Genomic DNA, 21523 nt, shown 5'->3' with positions numbered 1-21523 from the left:
CCTTTCTCCCTTGTGTCTCAGCTGGTAAAGAATCTGCCCGCAATGCAGGAGACCTGGGTTCGACCCCTGAGTTAGGAAGATGCCCTGGAGAAGGGACAGGCTACCCACTCCAGTGTTCTAGCCTGGAGAATTCCATGTATTGTCCGTGGGGTCGCAAAGAGTCGGACAAGACTGAGCGACTTTTACTTCACTTTCTCCTTCCTGAGGGATTGAGGGCAGAGGCTGGCAAGTTTGGGAAGTTGGCCACTGTTTACCTGTGACTGGATCTGTACGTTTAGTGACAAACAAAAACTGCTGCTGTGCGCTCTGCACCGTGCAGAGATCTGACGAAGTTACGGTTAGTCTGACTGAAAAGGCGCTTGTGTACAGATGCGGCCCAGACTGCTCGGGAAGGACTCCAGGTGTGCCCGGGGGACCCGAGGCCCCACTCCGCACCACCCCGGGGCCCGGCCAGCGTCCCGCCCCGAAGTCTAGCCAGTCCCTAAGACACTCCTCGAGGACAGAGAGAATGCCTGGTGGCGCACGTCTCCGGCCCCCAGACCATCTGGAGGAGGCCCAGCTCCGGAAGGGAGGTGCTCGCAGGCCGCGGCCCCCTGAGGCCCACACGGCAACCCACACGTGTTCCTGCCGCAGCATCCTTCGTCCTGGGCCGCGCATAGGCCTCCCTCTTCGCCTCCATCCTCCACAAGACCGTCCGGGTGGGTAGTCCTCTCACACCCCTTCCCTCACAAGTACATTTGGTGAATAAAGAAATCTATCGAATAGTTCTTGGCTTCAATAAAAGTTGTAACTTAAAAAGTTACATTACACAACCTGCAGCTTCTAGCATCGCACAGGTGTGACCCTTGAACCACCTCGGGGAGAGGGGTGCAGGGGGAAACTCACATATAACTTAGAGCAGGCCCTCCAAGTCTGGTTCTTCCACCTGTCGCGGGTAGGATCCTGTATACTCTAGTATTTACTATTGAAAAAGTGTGTTAGTTGCTCAATCGTGTCCGACTCTTTGCGACCCCACGAACCGTAGCTGCCAGGCTCCTCTGTCCGTGGGATTTCCCAAGCAAGAATACTGGAGCGGGTTGCCATGCCGTTCTCCAGGGGATCTTCCCAACCCAGGGATCCAACCCACATCTCCTGCGTCCCAGGTGGGTTCTTTACCGCTGAGCCACCAGGGAAGCCTACTATTGAAAAACACCCACAGGATTGTAGACCCATACAGTTCAATTTGCTGTCATTCATGGTCGACTGTTCTGTCCACCACCTCGTCAGGAAGCTAAATGACCAGTGTGTACAGAAGAAAGCAGGTTTTAAATCTATTTCGAATTCCAGAGCACATAGCAAATAAAGACTGATGGAATGCAAGCTAAATTCACTATTGACAAAGCCATTTTAATACGGTTCTGGGAAGCAAGGTATTCCTCTCAGTTAAAATCAGAAAGCCATTTGAGTGTGTAAGTGGAATGTGATCCCATCAAAAGAGCAATTTAATTGTAGGGGAGCAAATTATTATGGTAAAAACCCATTCTGCTGCTAAGTCGCATCAGTCGTGTCCGACTCTGTGCGACCCCATAGAGGGAAGCCATAGGTACTATGTAATACATTTTGAATTTTTTTTCCTAAAGATAAGAAAGGTTCAGTTGTCACTTAGAAGCATTAAAATAGCAACTCATCCTACAGTGGAAACTACAAAAGATTACACAACACTGAATTTCTTTGACTTTAGAATCCTTTTTTAGTAATCCAGTATTTAGTACTAGCTTCAGAGAAGGCAATGGCACCCCACTCCAGTACTCTTGCCTGGAAAATCCCATGGACGGAGGAGCTGGTAGGCTGCAGTCCATGGAGTCGCTAGGAGTCGGACACAACTGAGCCACTTCACTTTCATGCATTGGAGAAGGAAATGGCAACCCACTCCAGTGTTCTTGCCTGGAGAATCCCAGTGACGGGGGAGCCTGGTGGGCTGCCGTCTATGGGGTCGCACAGAGTCGGACACGACTGAAGCGACTTAGCAGCAGCAGCAGCAGTACTAGCTTCTGTTGTGATTGTAGGTTAGCTGAAACAAATTGATTCTGATTTTGAAAATAAAGTTTCAGTGTGAACTTTAGTAAAACTTTAGTTAAAAAAATACCTGAGACATAATGTTATTAAATAAGATTTTCCCCCATTCAAAAAGCTTTGCAGACTTTTATTTGAGATTTATCTTTTGAAAATCACAGGTCTTAACAGTAACATCTCATATTGTTCATTTCCTAGTGTTTCCCTCTTTTGATGAATATTTTCCCATTTAAGTTTCTCAAGACATTTAGGAAATTGAAAACTTCCTGCTCTTGTCCTTTGTCTGTAGACACATGAGTGAATCAGATTTTGTGGGTATCGACCACTCAGTTCCTGTCTCGCTTCTCACTGTGCCCAGCAGCAGAGCTGACAGTGGGTCCCAAGTTCTTAGAAGTACTAATAGTAATTAGGGAAAATGCAAGCTCAGGGGTCAAAATGAGCTTATACAGACTGAGCACAGGGAAAGGACTTCAGAATTCTTCCTCAGCATTCAGGGTACGTGACTGCTTGAGATTCTTCAATTTATCAATGGTGGAAGTTACTGAGATCTCCCCATAAATTTTGTTGTCTCTTGTTTGAACATTTACAGCATTATTTGTCTCTTCCTTTTCTCCAACCACTGTAGAAAACAAAGGGAAATAAATCTATTTTAAATCAATACTTTACTAAATATTAAGTCAGCAGTCACATGGCCTGTGTTGCATTGAGTTTCCTTCTTAGCACTAATCACCAAATATCAATCTAATGTCCATTGAGTCATCCACTGAGAGTAAGTTTCTGGAGACAAGGAATGACTTCTAATCCCATTGGTCTGTTGTCTATTTTGGAGAACACCTGTGGTGTTTGTGGGGTACCAATAGGAGCAGAGAGCTCCTACAAACTCCCCAACTCCACCTGGCACACTTGATGAATTAGGGTGGGCACCAGACACAGGTCAACCAGCTGACAGAATGTTCTAGAATATAAGTAAAAGGTCTGTTCTCGCAACCCATACTGTGAGATGATGCAGAATTCTGCAGTCATGTGTCTTGCCACCTGGAAGGAAGACACTGGCCATCAAGGAGGGGGGAATAAAGTAGGTCAAGGAAGCATAAAGAACCAGACCAAAAGGGAACAGAAATGGGAAGAAATGGTCCTGGTCAGGGTGGAGTTCCCTCCTGTCCCAGTTACTTCTCTAATGGTTCAGTTATCGAATTCTACCTTCCATAGCGTGAGACACTGACTCCCAATACATTTCATCATGTCTAAGCTAATGTGAAGTCTCTGTCACCACAAGAAGTCTGACTGAACCATCACCAATACCCATTATAAACACTTTTGATGACAAACTGCCCACAGGACCGCCCCCTGCATATTTATTTTGCCTTCTACAGAAACTTTCAACTTAAAAGGAGATAACCACATTGTGCCCACAGGCATGTCAATATCCATCTCCCTTGGTTTTAAAATACTCTTACAGTCAAAATTTTAGATTCGACATCTAATTGCTCCTGTTCTTCAGGGACATTTTATTTTTTCACTTAATTCTTTTCTTTTTATCTTCTTAAATTTGGAACTTTCCCTACTCATTACTTGAATCCTAACGAGTTCTAATAAACCAGAAAAGCAAAGGATATTACTTTAGGCCTGTCACATGGCTGAAACATGAGGAGTATAATTCTACTGATAAGATCATTTACATAGTTTTTCCACTGTTGGTTTGAGATATTAATTATTTCTAGTAATACTACACCACAGGATGCACATGAAATTTCCTAAGTCTTCTTCCAGAAAATTACAGAGTATCTAGCCAGGAACACCACAGGCTTTTCTTTGTGTTTAAGTATTCAACAGTTATTTGTCATAATCAAGCAGTTATACCATATTCTTTCTTTTTTGGTGAGGTTTTTTTTTTTTTTGGAATTTAAGCGGAAAAAAGCATTTGGGAAAATATATATAAATTTAGATTACCAAAAATAAAATTATACTGAGCCAGCTGTGCATTTTGTATTTTGTTATTTAGTGTACAACCACGATCTAAGTCAACATCAGCCATGAATCCTTCCTCAAAGAAGTCACTGGATATCTACAAGACAATGAGACACTTTCATTAGTACTCTGTATAGGGTAGGGTAGTGTGGTAGGCAGCCTCCAAGATAAGCCCAGCATCCCCTCTGCCCAGTATTCATACCCTGGTGTGGTTCCAGGTTGGTCCATTTGACCACAGTGGAGAGGGAGTGATGGCGCATAAGTTCTGAGATGAGCTTAAAGGGCTGAGACCACTCCCCTAGCTGGGACCTTTGAGGTCCCAAGGGCTGTGGCCTCACCACGCACCTGGGCCAGAGCCCACCAACCATGATGGCTCAGATCCTGCCCCACAGAAACTGTGAGATAATACATGCCTGTTTCTTTGCTCTAAGGTGCCAAGTTACACAGCAACAGATAATACAAGTATTCTTCCCTAATAGAGCCGCAAGGAAAAGAATAACTATGAGATGTTTTAAAACACCAATTTCTCAAAAACAAGATATAAAGTAGCTCTTATACAACTACACAGACTTGACTCAGGTGTTCCTGAAAACATGGGACGGTAAATAAATGTATTAGTTACGCAATGTTTAAAGGCATGAATAACATTCCAAGTCAATGACATTCACTGGCCACATGCCAAGATTATGTACTTTAAACATCTCTGATGTTACCTGAAGTGCGTATTTTTCACAAGTTGGCCCCACAGGGATGACCATCACCTGACGAGGAGACAGCCAGAAAGGCCTGAAAAATGTAAGTAATATGTATGTTTCAAAATGACCATTTATTACATGATTACAAACTAACCGAAGACTTTTTTTAAATAAGACTTCACATGAGAGCAGGTTCAGAAGAGAGGGGTGTAAGTCAAGCAAACTATATGGAAAAGCAGTCAAGGAGACAAAAGGGGAGACGGGGCCTTCTGATTGGAAGGGGTGGGGAAGACAGGCTGGCAGCCAGGTGAAAGAGCTAAACATCACTGGCCATCTGACCCAGCAACTGCTCTCCTGAGCATCCACCCCAGGGAAGTGGAAACGTGTTTCCATGAATGTGTTTAGCCCTGCACGCTAAAATTTATAGCAGTGTTCCGTATCAGAGCACCAAATGCCCCAGTGCCCTTCAGCGAGTGAGCGCTCAACTGTCACCGCATACAAACACACTGACAGAAGTGAGAGGGGGCCGAGGACTAGGGCTAGAGACACCTCGGATGGATCCCAAGGCAATTCCATCCAAGGAGTGGAAAAGCCAGTCTCGACGGCTGTGCACTGAGATTCCACGCCTGTATGACTCTGGAAATGACAGAATTATGAAGGTGGAGATCAGATTAGTGGCTTCTGGGGATAGGGACAGAGTAGAGCAGGAGGTGTGTGGGATCCTTGAAAGTAACGGACCTGTGCTATACCCTGACCAGCGGGTACACAAATTCACTTGTGTGCACAATTGTGAGATCTGAACGAGGCTGGTAAGTGTATCAGAGTCACTTCCTGGTCATGCTGTATGTAGTTCTACAGGATGTCACCACTGGGGAAACTGATAACAAGTGTGCTAGACCTCTGTTTATATGATTCTACAGTTATTTTCAGAATGAAATGTTTTTCGAGATGGAAAGGTGGGGATAAGCAATGTTTGATGTGGGAAATGGCTGCTTTTTTCTTCATCACATGGATTTCGTTTGAAGGTGTAGGGAAATGCATGGAGATTATTGTGGATGGCATTCTGTGAATGCACATTTTTATATACTTATTCTTAAATTACAAACCAAAATAATACATGTGACAAATCTAATTATATACATGATGAAACAGAGAAATACAGTAAATGCTTCCTTCTGAGCTCTGCCCTCTCCCTAGACCCAGCCACCAGCCCCAGAAAGCCGCACTCTACACACATCTCAGGGTCTTCTGCCAGTACTCAGCAGGTGTCCAAAACCTTGCAGCGTAAACTGTGGAGGGTGTGCACGGCAGCTCCATGGGGAAGTGCACCACCCATCTCCAGATCCCCTAGCCCTACTGCTCCTGTGAAAGACCCACCATCTCTCACTGTGCTAACTACTTACAGCGGAATCAACTGAAGAGAAATACAAACAAGTTAACTCACGCTTAGGAGGCACACACCTTCATATCTATACCTGTACCTGTAATGGCCTGGACACCCTGTGACACCTCAGTATGTTTCTTTACGATCACAAATAAAATCTCGGAGACAGACACAGACTCAGGCAACACCATCCTTGTGGACCGTTTTGAGCGATCAAATCTACATTTTCTAGCCTAATTATCTCTAAGTCTGACCTTGCAGCCAAAGCAATAACTAGAGCCCACACATCAGTGTAACTCATACCTCTAGCCATTCTTCCCTGGGGGCACAGAAGGTGACCAGATGAACCACTCAAAGCTGCCCTCAGGGAGTTCACCTGCCCCTCCATCCCCAGGTGGGGCTGCCACTGCAGACGGCCTCTGACTTTGGGGCCACGTGTGACCCAGGTCCACATATCTCCTCTCAAGTCAGTGGTCACAGGGCTGTGAGTGGAAGAAAGGAGAGCATGACAGCCAGCTGGGGGTGGGGTGGGGATGGGGGTGGGGGCGTGCCCTGGAGTGTGGCCCACATGCATTCCAGAGACCAGATCTTTGAAGGTTAGACATACACGTGAAAAGGCTACTTTCTCATTTCACCAAGTTCCCAAAAAAGTAAATGACAGGGTTATGCCATTCTGCCTTTGTTTTCTTTGTTTTGTTTCCTGGTCTGGCAGATGCCACAAGAATTTTTTATTTGCTGTTTGGACACTTGCTAATTATAAGGTAGGAGCCATCATTTTTTTTCATATTAATTTTATCTTTAGACATGACTTTAAAGAACAAGAAACATGTAGCTTTCCCACATCACTCACCATTTTCCCCCATAGTTTTCAGAGAGAATGGCTATCATTCTTTCCACTGACCCCAAAATGGCTTGGTGAATGATCACAGGGTTCTTCTTATCGTCCCCATCCTTACTGAAAAATTAAAATTGCACATGTAATGTTCTCTTCAGACTCAGGAATAACTTTATCTTCTTACCTTATATTTAAAAGTTATTTTTCCAAACTAGGTAAAACAAGATTCCTCATGAACTATCTTTAAACATAAATGTGCCATGCATTAATTAGAAATAAAGGGTTTTTTTCTTTCAAATTATAGTATATTTAATAAACCAAAGGGAAATGAAATATATCATCTAGGAAAAAGCAAGGTAATATTAGATCACTATTTCTATCACAAGTCTACTGATTATTTTAAACACCAGCTTTAATCTAAGTTACCAGTTTACCCCATACCAAGAGGCACTCTAACAAATTACATTTTAAAATTAATGTTATTTTGAACTATGGCTTACTCCACCAGTAATTTATTGAAAAATTACCAAAGACATTGAAAAAATAAAATGTTTCTGTATTCTGTTAGAATACATTGGTATTCTATTAATTTGGGTTAATGGTATGACCACTGTGGCTGGCAAAAAATTTACCAACCTTGGAGAAGGCAATGGCACCCCACTCCAGTACTCTTGCCTGGAAAATCCCATGGACAGAGGAGCCTGGTAGGCTCCAGTCCATGGGGTCGCTAAGAGTCGGGAACAACTGAGCAACTTCACTTTCACTTTTCACTTTCATGCATTGGAGAAGGAAATGGCAACCCACTCCAGTATTCTTGCCTGGAGAATCCCAGGGACATGGGAGTCTGGTGGGCTGCCATCTATGGGGTCACACAGAGTCGGACACAACTGAAGCGACTTAGCAGCAGCAGCAGTCATTAGTTATTAGAGAATATTGAGAACATATACAAAACTACAGAGCATTGTATAATGAACTCACATATAACCCTTTCTCAGGATCAGCAAACATCAGCTCACAATCCACCTTGTATGGTCCAAACCTGCCCACTCCTGACACCACCCACTGTGAACACTGCCGTGCCACCCTGTAAATGCTATGCCCCCACATTACATTTCAAAATGTTCCTGGTCTAATTCCCTTTACAGACCTGAAACCTTCATGACATGCTCCTTACATTGGAGGATTCTCTCCCCTCTTTCAAAAAAGATGTAAAAAGCAAATTATGACTGTTAACTATAATGTAGTAACTCACTTCAAGATCTGTGTACACTCTTCCCAGGAAGATAAATGTCTTTGCAATGCTTACAAACTTCTTAGGAGGAATTTTTATCTATAGGGTTATACCAGATAGTTACTACTAAAACTCATGTACGCACAAGCAAACAAAAACAGAGAGTCATTCACTGAACTCACTTCAGATGAGTCTGGATCTCATCCCTGCCAGTCACCTCTGCTGCGGGTCATGGCAGACTGACTGCAGGCCATGTCCTCTTTCAGAGCTAAGAGGACTTCCGGGTGGGGTAGGGGGCCCAGGTCAGTCCTGCTCAGATACGTGAAGAAATGATTCACTCCACAACCTGGAACCAGTGTGGATATTTCTGGATGTCGTATAATGTTGTTTTGTGGAGGGAATGAAAGAGAAGCCACACAATCCTTTCACAGGCCTCTGGGTACCAGAAATTGCTGTCCTGTCATTTATTTTAAAAGAACTAAAACTGGGTCTAGCCTTAAGAAGGGCAAATAATGACCTAAACTATGCTTACATAGGCACACTTTCAGGTAAACATTAAAATCAATGTCAAGTTCCCCCAAATAATCCCAGTGGATTCAGCTGAAATTACGTTAGATTCAAAGACACCCTTGAAGAGAATCAGTATCTTCACAATATTATTCTTCCCATTCCAATAATGTGTATGAATCTTCATTTAAGTAACTTTTTGGCCTTTAATTAAGTTTTATAGTATATACTTCATATATATATTATATATTTATAGTTATATGTATTCCTAGACATTTGCTTGGTTTTTGTTGTTGTTCTTTCTGAAACTTGTTTTTCATTGCATTTCCCAGTGGGTTGTTTTTAATATGTATATGAAAGCAAACTGATGTTTGCATTGACCTTATTGCTAGGTACCCTACTTAACTCTATTATCAGTTTTAATTTTCCCTCCATCTGATCCTGTTGGATTTCTTGACATCTTAGCATCTATATATAGTGATGATTTGTCTCTTTTTTCAATGTGTCTACATATCCCAGCACAACTGTGAGTAAAAGTACAAACAGGCTATTTGCCTTATTCTCAAATAAGTCAATATGTTATCATTGTTTTCTAAATAGGTTTTTTTTTACAGTAATAGGAAAATTTATTTCCTTTCCTCTCACTGGAATGAATTACATTTTACCCAGTGCCTTTCAGCACTATTGAAGGTAATGGTTGGCAATATGCCTTTTCATGTTAAACCTTGCTTTCTTGGGTAGAAAACTTGATCAAGATAATGACTTCATTGCTCCTCCATTCTTCTCTCCTCATATTTAAGCCACAACAGATCACACGGGTTTGGCCTCCAAAATAAATCCTGTATACCTCTACTTTTCTCATTTCTACTATTACAGCCACCTTGTTATAACTGTCATCTCTTACCTGGTCTACAGACCACTGCTTCCACTTACGCTCTCCAGTCCCTGTCATCCACACACCTAGGATGATGGACGGATGGATGGATAGATGGGTGGATGGATGGATGGATGCTGGCTTGCCTGATCTGCTTCTTCTCCACATCCCCTTTAGATGGCCAGTAGTATTCAACTTTTGTTAAACTAGTTGGGCCATTTCAGCATAAATAAAACTCCCTACTCCTAATTTTATTAATAGTAGGTTATTGGGGAAAGATGGTTTTGAAAATATAAACTCCAGACACAATCTTTTCCAAATGTCCAAATTTATTCTTGAAGTTTCTGTGCTTTCCCCTTTACACTCAGATAATTTTTACTCTTCTCATGTCCTGGTGTAACTCCATATGAACACTGCAAGCATTCCTTCAGCTCTTTACTTTCTCCCAGGACTTAACTCTGAGTGTAGTTCTATAACTATTAATTAAAACACAACACAGGGAATCCAAAATGAAATTACTGTTGGTTGAACACAAACTGAGATCAACCCATAATATCATACGCTCTGGGGAACTGGTGGTTGTTCATTTATTATAAGAATCTTATCAGGAAAATAGTCTAATAAAAATTATTAGATTTAAAATATGCCAATAATTTTTCCTTTCTTGCCTTAGTAACTTTTGAATGAAAGAGATCTCAACACATTGTCTAATCAACACTGCATCTAAAATTGGACATGGTGAGAAGAGGAGCATTTAAAGAAAGGATGTTGTGATTTTGTCTAATTCAAGTCAGGGGAATGTCTTTGAAAACAAGCTGGCTCCAGGTGGAATGAAGTAAGCACGACACACCCAGCACTCTCATTGGACACAGACATGGACCCAGGAGAGAACGAAAGGGCTGGGAGAACTGAGTTATGCCCAAGAAGACCCAACTCTCCAGTGCCACCAAACCAGCACTTAGGTTCTTGTAATTTTGTCTTCCCTTTTGTAAGGCCTGGACATAAAGACAGTCCACAACCAAGAATACATACCAGGTGCAGACAGGGAAAGCTTTGGGAGAAATCCTTGCTTTCTGGCCAGGAGCCAAAAAAAAACCACTAAGTCTCAGAAAGAGTGGAGTGGGGGGTCCTGGGGTTTCCTTCTGCTTATTTTTCCTGCTCTCTTCCTCCAGCCCCCAGTATTCCCATGGTACACAGAGAATAAACAGGCACCTAAAGCTCTGAGGCAGGGACCCTTCTGTTTGATCAGACAGCCTTGAGCCCAGGTGCACGGGGTGAGTCCCTGCACTCACTCTGGCCCCCTAATGCATGGTGATAGATCTCTGTGATAGAGAGTCTGGGAAGAGCATGAGGGGCAGGGAAGCTAAAGCCCAGCCTTCTGGCCACGGACTGCAGAAAGGATTTCAGGAAAATCAGACAGCAGGGGGCATGGGAGAGCTGCCCAGCCTCACCACTCACCGTGTGTATAGGGACCTGACCCAACAGCACACAGAAACCTCGAGAACCGAGCTGTGGGACCTGGACCTGCGGTGGAGCACACAGGACAGGAGGCCCCACCGATGCTGAGATCCAGGAATGCTCGAGTCCTTCCTATGCATCGATGGGTACCACGGGCCCCTGCAGGTGTTGGATATGGATACAGAGGGCTGAGTACATAGTACATAGGCCTGGCGAACTAAGCTGACACCACAGCCACAGAAGGCAGGCTGGAAATTACAGCCTGAACCTGCCCAGGCACAATAACTGCTAAAAAATCAATAATCTGCTTAGGACTGAAACGAAACCCAGGGCTTCCCTGGCAGCTCAGTGGTGAAGAATCTGCCTGCCAAGGCAGGAGACACGGGTTTGATTCCTGGTTTGGGAAGATCCCACATGCCACGGAGCAACTAAGCCCATGAACCACAACTACTGAGCCTGTGCTCTAGAGCCTGGGGAGCTGCAACTACTGAAGCCCACACACCCTAGAGCCTGTGTTCCACAACAAGAGAGGCCATCACAATGAGAAGCACATGCACCATGACGGAGAGTAGCCTTCGCTTGCTGCAACTACAGGAAAGCTGGCACGGCAATGAAGACCCAGAACAGCCAAAATAAATCAATTAAAAAATTGCTATAGAAAAAAGAAACAAAACCGCCATCTCATAGTATAATATTAACAATATATGGGATGCAGTCCAAAATCACTCAGCATATGCATCACCAGGAAAGTCACAATTCTGAACAGATTAGGGAAAGGGAGTAAGAGTAACTTTGCAGTGGAGAGACTTGGCAAATTCTATTTTACCTGAGCAATGGAGGTTAACATCACTGGTGACAAGTCACCTTGCTGCCACGCACACCCTTGACAGGAAATGCCGCCCTCAAAGGTGACATACAGCATGACCCCATGTGTGTGACCTTCTGGTAAGTGAAAAAGAGCAGGCCAGTGGCTGCTGGGGGCTGGAGGGGATGGTGAGACCACAGAGGAACAGGAGTGTGCTGGTCTGATGGATCACAATCGGGGTGGTGGGCATTGCTCCACACAATGATAAAACTTATACAACTATACACATACACACAGATACACAGAGACACACACACACACATATACACAAAGTTGACTTTATATTGAGAAAAAAATTTTAAAGTTGCTTGTTTGCAGTGATGAAACAGCCTTTTCTGTCTGCTCTCCTGGGCAACCACCTTGTCCTGGAGACACAGATCCAGGATCAGCCTGTACAAAGCCCCCTTCTCCACCTCAGGGAGATGTCACCGTCTGGGGTGTGTTTCTGTACCTGTTTCTAATCTTCACCATCCCACTGACCAGGGCTTGAGGAAACTAAGGCTGACCTCCAGCAAGATAAGCAGCAGCTGAACAAATACTGAGTGCACTGTACACAGACAGACATTCACTGATGCTTGTTCTTACGTTGCTAAGGTGTGAGTGACAGTATTTAAGACATCAGTCCTGACTTATTCATCACAGTCACTTACCTCACATATGTAAGGTTAAATCTTATAGGCAGTTGAAAGTCCAGCTGGATTGTAGCACATTGATGGTATCTGCCAAGAGCATCCTTGATTTCTAAATCAATCTGTAAATTCAAAGACGTTTGCTTAAACACAGTTTTTACTTTCCAGTTTTACTCTTTTTGAGGCATATTGCCTACTTACTTTAGGACCATAAAATGCTCCTTCTCCAGGGTTTATCTTCCATGGTTTCCCAAATTCCATCAAGCTATTCTGTAGTTGCTATTTTTTAATAAGAAGAGAACATTAATAACTTCCACTTCATTGTACATTTTCTTTTTGTCCTATAGCTCAAAATAGTAAGTCAGTGTCAATCTTCACTACATTCCATGTTAGTTCCACTTGTTCTTACTGAGCCTCTCACAGTCAGTAAACTCTGGGTGAGGACACAGGAAGATGACTAAGATGGTGCCTGCTCTCAGGAAACAGACACTTTAACTGGAGGAGAAAGGATCACTCACTGACATGTCCAGTGAATCCCAGTGAGAGGTGGGGGTGAACTTGGGCTTATCTGGCCCTGCAGCCCCCCGACCTCACACTCCCAGCCCCTCAGGAGGGACCCTGCATGGTGAAGGGCAAGCAGGCTCTGCCCTGCCCCTCATGCACTCCGTGTGCAGGTGTAAGACCTGAGGTGGGGGCAGGTTGTGCACCCTCTTTTGCTCTCCCCCATCTCTGTGCCTGCGGCTGGTGGGCAGCACCCCTGGTGGCCCATGGGGTGTGGAAGAGGGAGGCCCTCCATGGTCTGCAGACTGAGCTGCACGCTACCCTTCCGACAAGCAGGCAGTGGAGACAGCCGTGCTGCTGGCGGGGCCGGGCGTGCACCCGGCAGCAGGCTCAGGGCACGCTGGGTCTTCCGCACACTCCTGCCCCATGAAGGCAGCTTCTCTGGTCGGCAGCCAGGCTTCCGTCAGAGCAGCAGCCAGACTCCTGTCACTGCCCCCAAGCACTGGGACCCGAATGGTGATGCCGGGGGTGGAGCGCCCCTAGGGGGTGACACCGGGGGGGTGGAGTGCCCCGAGGGGCTGACCCTGGGGGTGGAGCACCCCGAGGGGGTAACTGTGGGGGTGGAGTGCCCTGACCCTGGGGGTGGAGGGCCCCGAGGGGGTGACGCCAGGGGTGGGGTGACCCCTGGGGTGGAGGGCCCCGAGGGGATGACCCTGGGAGTGGAGGGCCCCGAGGGGGTGACCCTGCGGGTGGAGCGCCCTGACCCTGGGGGTGGAGGGCCCCAAGGGGGTGACACCAGGGGTGGAGGGCCCCGAAGGGGTGACTCCAGGGGTGGAGGGGCCCAAGGGGGTGACCCTGGGGGTGGAGTGCCCTGAGGAGATGACCCTTGGGATGAAGAACCCTGAAGGGGTGACCCTGGGGGTGGAGCGCCCTGAGGAGGTGACTCTGGGGATGGAGCGTTTCTGAAGGGACTCTGGTGCATGTTCTCAGACAAAGTGAGGCCCAGCTACAGCAGCTGAGGGAGGGGAGGAGTTTCAGGGAATTAAAAAAATTTTTTAAAGCCAGGTTTGGGCTAAGAGCATACAGCAGAAACCTCTGAGGACACAGGGATTGGGAGGCCCAGCTGGAGAGGCTGCGGGTCAGAAAGCTTCAGGTTTATGCAATGTCGGGCCAGGGCTGGAACCACTGCTCCTAGGCCTGGCCATATACCCTGCCCAGCACCCCTTCTCCCTGCCGTCTATCTGTCCTGTCCCACATTCGCCACACCTCTGGCTCCCAGGAGCGCTGGGGTCCAGACTGCAGTACTCTCTGGGCTCCGGAAACAGTTGTCTGCTTGTGGTGTGTGTGGGGGGCTGGAGTGCTCTTAATGACTCATTACTCTGTAAAGTAGGACAGAGAAAGGCTGGGGTTAATCTGGCTCTGAAGAGCTGAGGGACCTACATTGGTCCCACAGGCAGGGGTCTGACCAGAGCTGCTAAAAAATGAGCCAGAGGATTTCTTGAAAAACTTATGAAATTGGTTATTAGGAAGCAGCACTGAAAAGACTACAAACAGAAACCTGATATAAACTAAAGCGTGAAACAAATGTTAGGTATCGTTCTTATCGGTGTTTGAAGAAAACTGGATTAACTGTGTTCTACAATTAGCACATTTATCCCAAACTTCCCAGTCTTTAATTTCCACCGCAAAGCATCACAACTTCATGAAAGGTAAAATGAAAGGTAACACTTTGCTTCTCCCTACCTTTTCAGCTTCATCCCATAACTCAATCTTTCCCAGGAAGTTTTCAGGTCTTGTTGACAAATTTAATTGAAAGGAGAAGCCAAACGTTGAGTAAACAGACTGCAGAAACTGCAAACACCCTTTTATCTCCTCTTCAAGCTGAAATTAGAGCAAATGAGAAATTAAATCCATTTACAGCATTAAAAAAATTCTTCCTGTCAGCTAGAAATAAAGTGCACTTTTACTGTGGAGGACAGTCCATGGCACTGTTCGCCTTGTTGTCTTTTTCTCACCAGAATATTCACAGGACACCTGCCAGATGCCCATATGTACCTCCAGGCTGCTGGTCCAGCATAGGACTGGGCAAAGACATAGGTGAGGGTGCCTCTCCGTGCACATGACACCCAGGAGGAAAAGCAGCTGGCCGGAGGATGTGATGGCCAAGCTGCACCCAGAGGAGAGGTGAGAGTCAGGGCGGGAACCCTCTTGAGCACAGGGAACACGGAGGGTGAAGGCCCAGAGGACAGAGGAGTGGGTGAGGGCGGGCCAGCCGTGGGAGCTGCCTGTGACCGGGCAGAAGGCAGAGAGGGAGTACACAGAACAGAGGCAGGCCAGGGCTGGAGGAAACCCAGCGCTTCCAGAGCCAGGCTGAAGGCTGCACTTTTGAGCCAGCAAGCAGTGAGAAGTGGTGCAAAGGAACAACACAGCTCACCATGGTTGTTTGACTCTGGGAAACTGACCAGCAAGATGAGAAGAGCAGCCCATCTGGGAGTTGCTGGGATCCTTCAGGAGCAGGAGGCTGGTGCTGGAAACAAGTGACCGAAACAGGGGTGGGCTGTATCTGCAGGACACCTGTCCTTGTTCACTAACAGACAGTGATTGCCTGCGAAGTCAGCACTGTGCCGGATGCAGGGAAATGAGGAATGAATGAAATTATTCAGGAATAACATGCTTAGGAAGAGCGATTGACAGGGCTTGTGATAAACTGGACATGAGACTTGAAAACCCGGCCTGGGTTCCTGGCCGGGGCCATGGGAGGGTGCTAGTGTGTCGCTGAAAGGAGAAGTGAAGACGTGGGGAGAGAGGCAGAAAAAGGGCTGGCACTGGACCTGGCCTACGTGAGGGTGCATGTGATGGCCAAGCAGACACGTCCCCTGGAGGGCTGGGGTCTGGAGCTCACAGGGACAGCTGAGACACACAGCTGAGGTTAGCAGAGGGACTGAAGACAGAGAGTGAGCGCAGGGTGAGGAAAGCAGGGCTGAGCTGAGAGGCCAAAAGAGGAGGAAGACGAGCACTAGGTGTGAGCGAGATGGGGCAGCAAAAACATAGATGCAGACAAAGAGTACCAGCAAGGGTCTGCTTCTGTCCTGTCACTGTGGATTAGGTTTGCAGATTTTCATCAGTGGAACCACATGTCCATGCTATTTTCTTTCAGTTTTTACACTCAGTGCTTCCCAGGTGATGCTAGTGGTAAAGAAGCTGCCTGCCAATGCAGGATACAGAAGAGATGTGGTATGATCTCTGGGTTTGGATGATCCCCTGGAGAAGGAAATGACAACCTACTCCAGTATTCTTGCCTGGAGAATCCCATGGACAGAGGAGACTGGTGGGCTACAGTCCATGGGGTCGCAGAGTCGGACATGACTGAAGTGACTTCGAACACATAGCATTTAATTATTTCAAGGGCTTCCCAGGTGGCACTAGTGGTAAAGAATCTGCCTGCCAATGCAGCAGACACAAGAGACATGGTTTGATCCCTCAGGAAGATCCCCTGGAGAAGGAAATGGCAACTCACTCCAGTGTTCTTACCTGGAGAAATTCCATCGACAGAGGAGCCTGGTGTGCTAGAGTCCATGGGGTCACAAAGAGTTGGACACGACTGAGAGACTGAAACTAACAGTAAATGATTATTTCAAGATCCATCCATGCTGCAGTGTCAGTAGCAGATCACTCTTTTTCCTGCTGAGCAGCTGTTCACTCTGTGGATGCACCACTGTTCATTTACACACTCAGCAGTCAGTGGGCTGTTTCTACATTTCGATGACTTCAAATAAAGCTGCTCTGAACACGTGTGTACAGGTCTTTGTATGGACATGTGCTTTGTTTTTCTCTTGGGAAAAGAAAAGGAGTAAGATGGCTGGGGCATATGGTAGGTGCGTGTTTCACTTTAAGAAACTGCCAAACTATTTCTTAGAGGAACTGTACCATCTTCAACCTCCCCAACTGGAGGGTGAGGGAGATCTAGTGCCTCATCACACTCAACACATGTCAGAGTCTGTCTCTGAAATGTCAGCCATTCTGTAGGCACAGAGACAGCTCATAGGGCATCAATCTCCATTTCCTCAATAACCGATGATCCTTAACACTTCATTCACATGCTTCTTTGCCATCCACTTAGTTCCTTAGATGTGTATCTTCTCTTGTACATATTCTTAGATAAACTGAAAGGTCACATCTTTTTGCCCATTTTTTAAAGTTAAACTTTTTATTTTGAGGTTCACATGCCATTTCAAGAAATAAGACAGGGATCCTTGAGCCATTTACTCAGTGTCCCCAATGATGATATAATTTTTGCTTTAATCATCAGATATAACACAGAAAACTCAAAAGAAAAAGGAAACACAATATTTATTGTAGTTAACTGAGCTTCCCTGGTGGCTCAGCAGTAAAGAAATCTGCCTGCCAATGCAGGAGCTGCTGCTAAGTCGCTTCAGTCATGTCCAACTCTGTGCGACCCCATAGACGGCAGCCCACCAGGCTCCACCATCCCCGGGATTCTCCAGGCAAGAACACTGGAGTGGGTTGCCATTTCCTTCTCCAATGCATGAAAGTGAAAAGTGAAAGGGAAGTCGCTCAGTCATGTCTGACTCTTCGAGACCCCATGGACTGCAGCCCACCAGGCTCCTTCGTTCATGGGATTTTCCAGGCAAGAGTGCTGGAGTGGGGTGCCATTGCCTTCTCCGCCAATGCAGGAGACGTGAGTTCAATTCCTGGTCCAGAAAGATCCTCTAGAGAAGGAACCCATTCCAATATTCTCGCCTGGGAAATCCCATGGACAGAGGCGCCTGGTCGGCTACAGTCCATGCAAGTTGCAAACGAGTCGGACACAACTAAGCAACTAAACAACAGCAACAAATTGTACTTAACATGTTTCATTTTTATAGTTCTTTCTTCCTTCAGAATGTTCTGAGACTTTTATAATTTCTTTTCTCTTTAGAGAAATTCCTGTAGCAATTTTTTAAGGTAGATCTAATGTCTTGATTTCACCTTCATACTGAAAGATTTGGGGGGGGGATATAGAATTCTGGTTTAACAGTTATATCAGCATTTGGAAAATGCTGTGACTCTTCCTTCCGGCCTCTGAATTTTGTTTTTTAAATTTTTATTGGAATATAGCTGCTTTACAGTGTTGTGTTAGTTTCTGCTCTACAGCAAAGTGATTCAGTAACATGTATACATATATTCCCTCTTTGCCACCACAGAGCATTGAGTGCCCCACGCTATACAGTAGGTTATATTTCATTTTGCTGAGAAATCTGCTGTTATTTCATTTTTAATTTTTTTCTTGAAGGTATCACTTCTTTCTGTTTTCATTTTTTTCTTTACAGTTTTCGTAAGTTTGGCTCTAATGTATCTACTGTTTCTTTGTTGTTGTTTAGTCACTAAGTCGTGTCTGATCTTTGGTGACCACACGGACTGTAGCCTGCCAGGCTCCTCCTCTGTCCATGGGATTTCCCAGGCAAGAATACTGGAGTGCGTAGCCATTTTCTTCTCCAGGGGATCTTCCTGACCCAGGGATGGAATCCATGTCTACTGCATTGGCAGGTGGGTTCTTTATCACTGCGCCACCTGGTTTGGGTTTATCCTGCTTGAACTTTCTCAGCTACTTGAATCTGTAAGCTTATGGCATTTGCTAAATTTGGCCAGTTTTCAGCCATTACCTCTTTGAGTACTTCTTCACTTCCACCCTACTCTATTTTTCCAGAACTCTGGTGACATATGTATGTCTCCCGCATTGTAGGCAAACGCTTTTACCATCTGCGCCATCAGGGAGGTGACATATATATTAGGCATTTGTTATAGTCCCACCGGTCTCTGAGGGTCTGTTCATTTTTCTCTCAGTCTCTTTTCTGTTTTTTCAGCTGGTGTCAATTCTATTGGTGTCTTCAGGTTCACTGATTCTTTTCTCTGTCCCCTCCATTCTTCTCATGAATCCATCCACTGAATATTTCATTTTGGTTATTACACTTTTCAGTTCTAAAATCTCCATTTGGTTCTTCTTTATATTTTTCTGAGATTTTTTTAATTTTGCATTTGTTCCAAGTGTGTTTGTAATTGTTTATTGAAGCATTTTTATGGTGGCCTCATCAGATAATTCGAACAATCCTATTATCTCCACAGCAGGGTGCCTACACTACCTTTTTTCATCCAAGTTGAGATTTTTCTTCTTCTTGACATGATGACTGCTTTCTGAAATCTGGGCATTTTGGCTATTATAAGACTTCGGATTTTATTTAAATGACCTATTTTCACTGTCTTCCATGGACTCTGCTCCAACAGGGAGGGATGACGGCCTGGCAGAGTGGGAGCACATGTCAGGGTTTTCCACTGGGGACTGTGAGGAGGGCAGGGGCTCCCTGTTACTGCTGGGTGACTGCAGGAGTTCTACACCCTGGTAGGCTTCTCCAATGACCCTCTGGTTAGGAGTGGCCGGAGTGTCCTGGTGCCACTCCTCATGTGGCTTCTACTGACCCCAGGGTGCGGCCTCATCACTGAGAAGTTCTGGCGGGAGTCTCATCTCCCCAGTCAAGCAGGCAGTGGAGGAGGCAACGTGTGACTGCCAGGTGAAGAAGTCCAGGCGCCACTTAGTCTCCACTGACATTACAGGGTGGGTGTAGGGGTCCCCGTTAATGCCTGCCAGGAATGAGCAGAATTTGGCATGACTCCTTCCCTAAGTGTTTGGTAGAATTCCCTAGTGATTCCTTCTGGGCCTGGAGTTTCCTTTGTGGAAGGGTTGCTAACTACCAACTCAACTTCTTTCATAAACAAAGGACTTCCCAGATAATCTATCTCTTCCTGAGTAAAATTTGGTAGCTTGTGTTTTTCAAAGAATTTGTTCATTTAATTTAATTTGTCAAATCTACTGGTGTAAGCACGTTCATTCTATTACCTTATTATCCTTTCAATATCTGTGGAATCTGCAGGAATGTCACATCTCTGAGTCATAAGTTTTTTTCTTCTGTTTTTGCTATACATTGTTGACTGTGGGATCCTGGTTCCCCAACCAGGGATCAAACCCAGGCCCCAGGCAATAAGAGCATGGAGATCTAACCACTAGACTGCCAGGGAATTTTCCAGGCTTGATATTCTTAATTAGTTTTCTCTCTGACAAAACTAAAGGTTTATGAACTTTATTGATCCAGGAGACCCAGCCTCTGGGTTGATATTGCATATTGTTTTTCTTTTTTCTATTTCACTGGTTTTTTTTGTGCTATTATTTTCTTTTTTCTGCTCATCTCTAATGTAATTTGCTCTCCTTTCGCTAGTCTATTAAGTAGAAGTTGAGGCTATCTCTTTGAAAACATTCTTCTTTTCTAATGTGGGTGTTCCTCTAAAGTACCATTTTAATGGCATCCCAAAAATCCTGATATATTGTGTTTCTTTTACATTTCATTTGGTATAGAGCTGACCCTGGAACACAGCTGGGGTTAGGAGTCCTGGCCCCTCACACAATGAAAAACCCATGCATAACTGTATAGTTGGCTCTCGGTTTGCAGTTGCACACCTGCAGATTTAGCTAACTGTGACTCACGGAGCAGTGTTGTATGTATTCATAAAAACTTCTGTGTAGAAATAGACAGGGGCAGTTCAAACTCATGTTGTGCACAAGTTAGTGTACAATATTTTCTAATTTCCCTTTGATTTCCTATTTGACAAATGGTTATTTCGAAGTGTATGACTCACTTTCCAAATACTTGGGGATTTTCCAGATAGTTTTCTGTTATTGAGTTCTACCTCAATTTCAAAGCAGCCAGAGAACTTTAAAAAAAACAATTTATTTATTAAATTTTTTTTTTTTTTTTGCCTGTGCTGGGTCTTCATCGCTGCACAGGCTTTTTCCCTAGTGGTGAGCAGGGCCCACTCTCTAGTTGCAGTGCATGGGCTTCTCATTTCAGTCACTTCTCTCGTGGAGCATGGGCTCTAGGGTGTATGGACTCAGTAGTTGGGGCTTACAAACTTCAGAGCACAAGCTCTAGCTGTGGCACACAACGTTAGCTGCCTACAGCATGTGGGATCTTAGTTCTCAGACCAGGGATCAAACCCATGTCTCCTGCATTGGCATGCAGATTCTTTACCACTTAGCCACCAGGGAAGCCCCAGAGAACATATTCTGCATGAAATGAATCCCTTTAAATTTATTGAGACTCATTTTATGGCCCAGAATATGGTCTATCTTGGAAAATGTCCCGTGGGCACTTTCAAAGAATGTGTACTCCATTGTTATTGATTGGAGGGGTCTATAACTGTCTATTAGGTCAAACCGTTTAATAGTGGCCCTTTGCATGGCAATTTGAATTTGAATTTAGATAAAAACCTGAAAAAGTAAATTCTAACTTCCAGGCAAAACTGAAAAACAAACACATCCAACATTTCACCAATACCCTTAAAATAATGTTACTTAATAATTAATATTAAAGTTGGAAGAAGCTTAAAAGAAAAAAAAATAGACTTCAGGTCAAGAAAAACAAACAACCCAATCAAAAAATGGGCAGAAGACCTAAACAGACATTTCTCCAAAGAA

The 21523-nt window shown here is 45.0% G+C and overlaps 1 protein-coding gene across 1 annotated transcript in view; it reads right to left on the bottom strand.

Moving 5' to 3' along the window:
- Positions 1 to 2165: 2165 nt before the first annotated feature.
- The window catches only part of TARSL2 (threonyl-tRNA synthetase-like 2), a 44792-nt gene continuing 25434 nt past the window's right edge, over positions 2166 to 21523 (bottom strand). Inside the window, exons 14-20 of the mRNA XM_010843398.1 lie at positions 14743 to 14880; positions 12700 to 12777; positions 12520 to 12620; positions 6950 to 7054; positions 4734 to 4806; positions 4003 to 4117; positions 2166 to 2671 (exon numbers count right to left, since the gene is read on the bottom strand). Coding sequence (XP_010841700.1) covers positions 2523 to 2671; positions 4003 to 4117; positions 4734 to 4806; positions 6950 to 7054; positions 12520 to 12620; positions 12700 to 12777; positions 14743 to 14880 — 759 coding nt within the window. The 3' untranslated portion in view covers positions 2166 to 2522. The remainder of the gene's footprint in view (positions 2672 to 4002; positions 4118 to 4733; positions 4807 to 6949; positions 7055 to 12519; positions 12621 to 12699; positions 12778 to 14742; positions 14881 to 21523) is intronic.

This window comes from Bison bison, unplaced genomic scaffold (assembly GCF_000754665.1).
Source record: "Bison bison bison isolate TAMUID 2011002044 unplaced genomic scaffold, Bison_UMD1.0 scf7180017864181, whole genome shotgun sequence".
Classification (NCBI taxonomy): domain Eukaryota; kingdom Metazoa; phylum Chordata; class Mammalia; order Artiodactyla; family Bovidae; genus Bison; species Bison bison.
The sequence above is the reverse complement of the archived record's forward strand: the minus strand, read 5'-3'. Positions and strand labels throughout refer to the sequence as shown.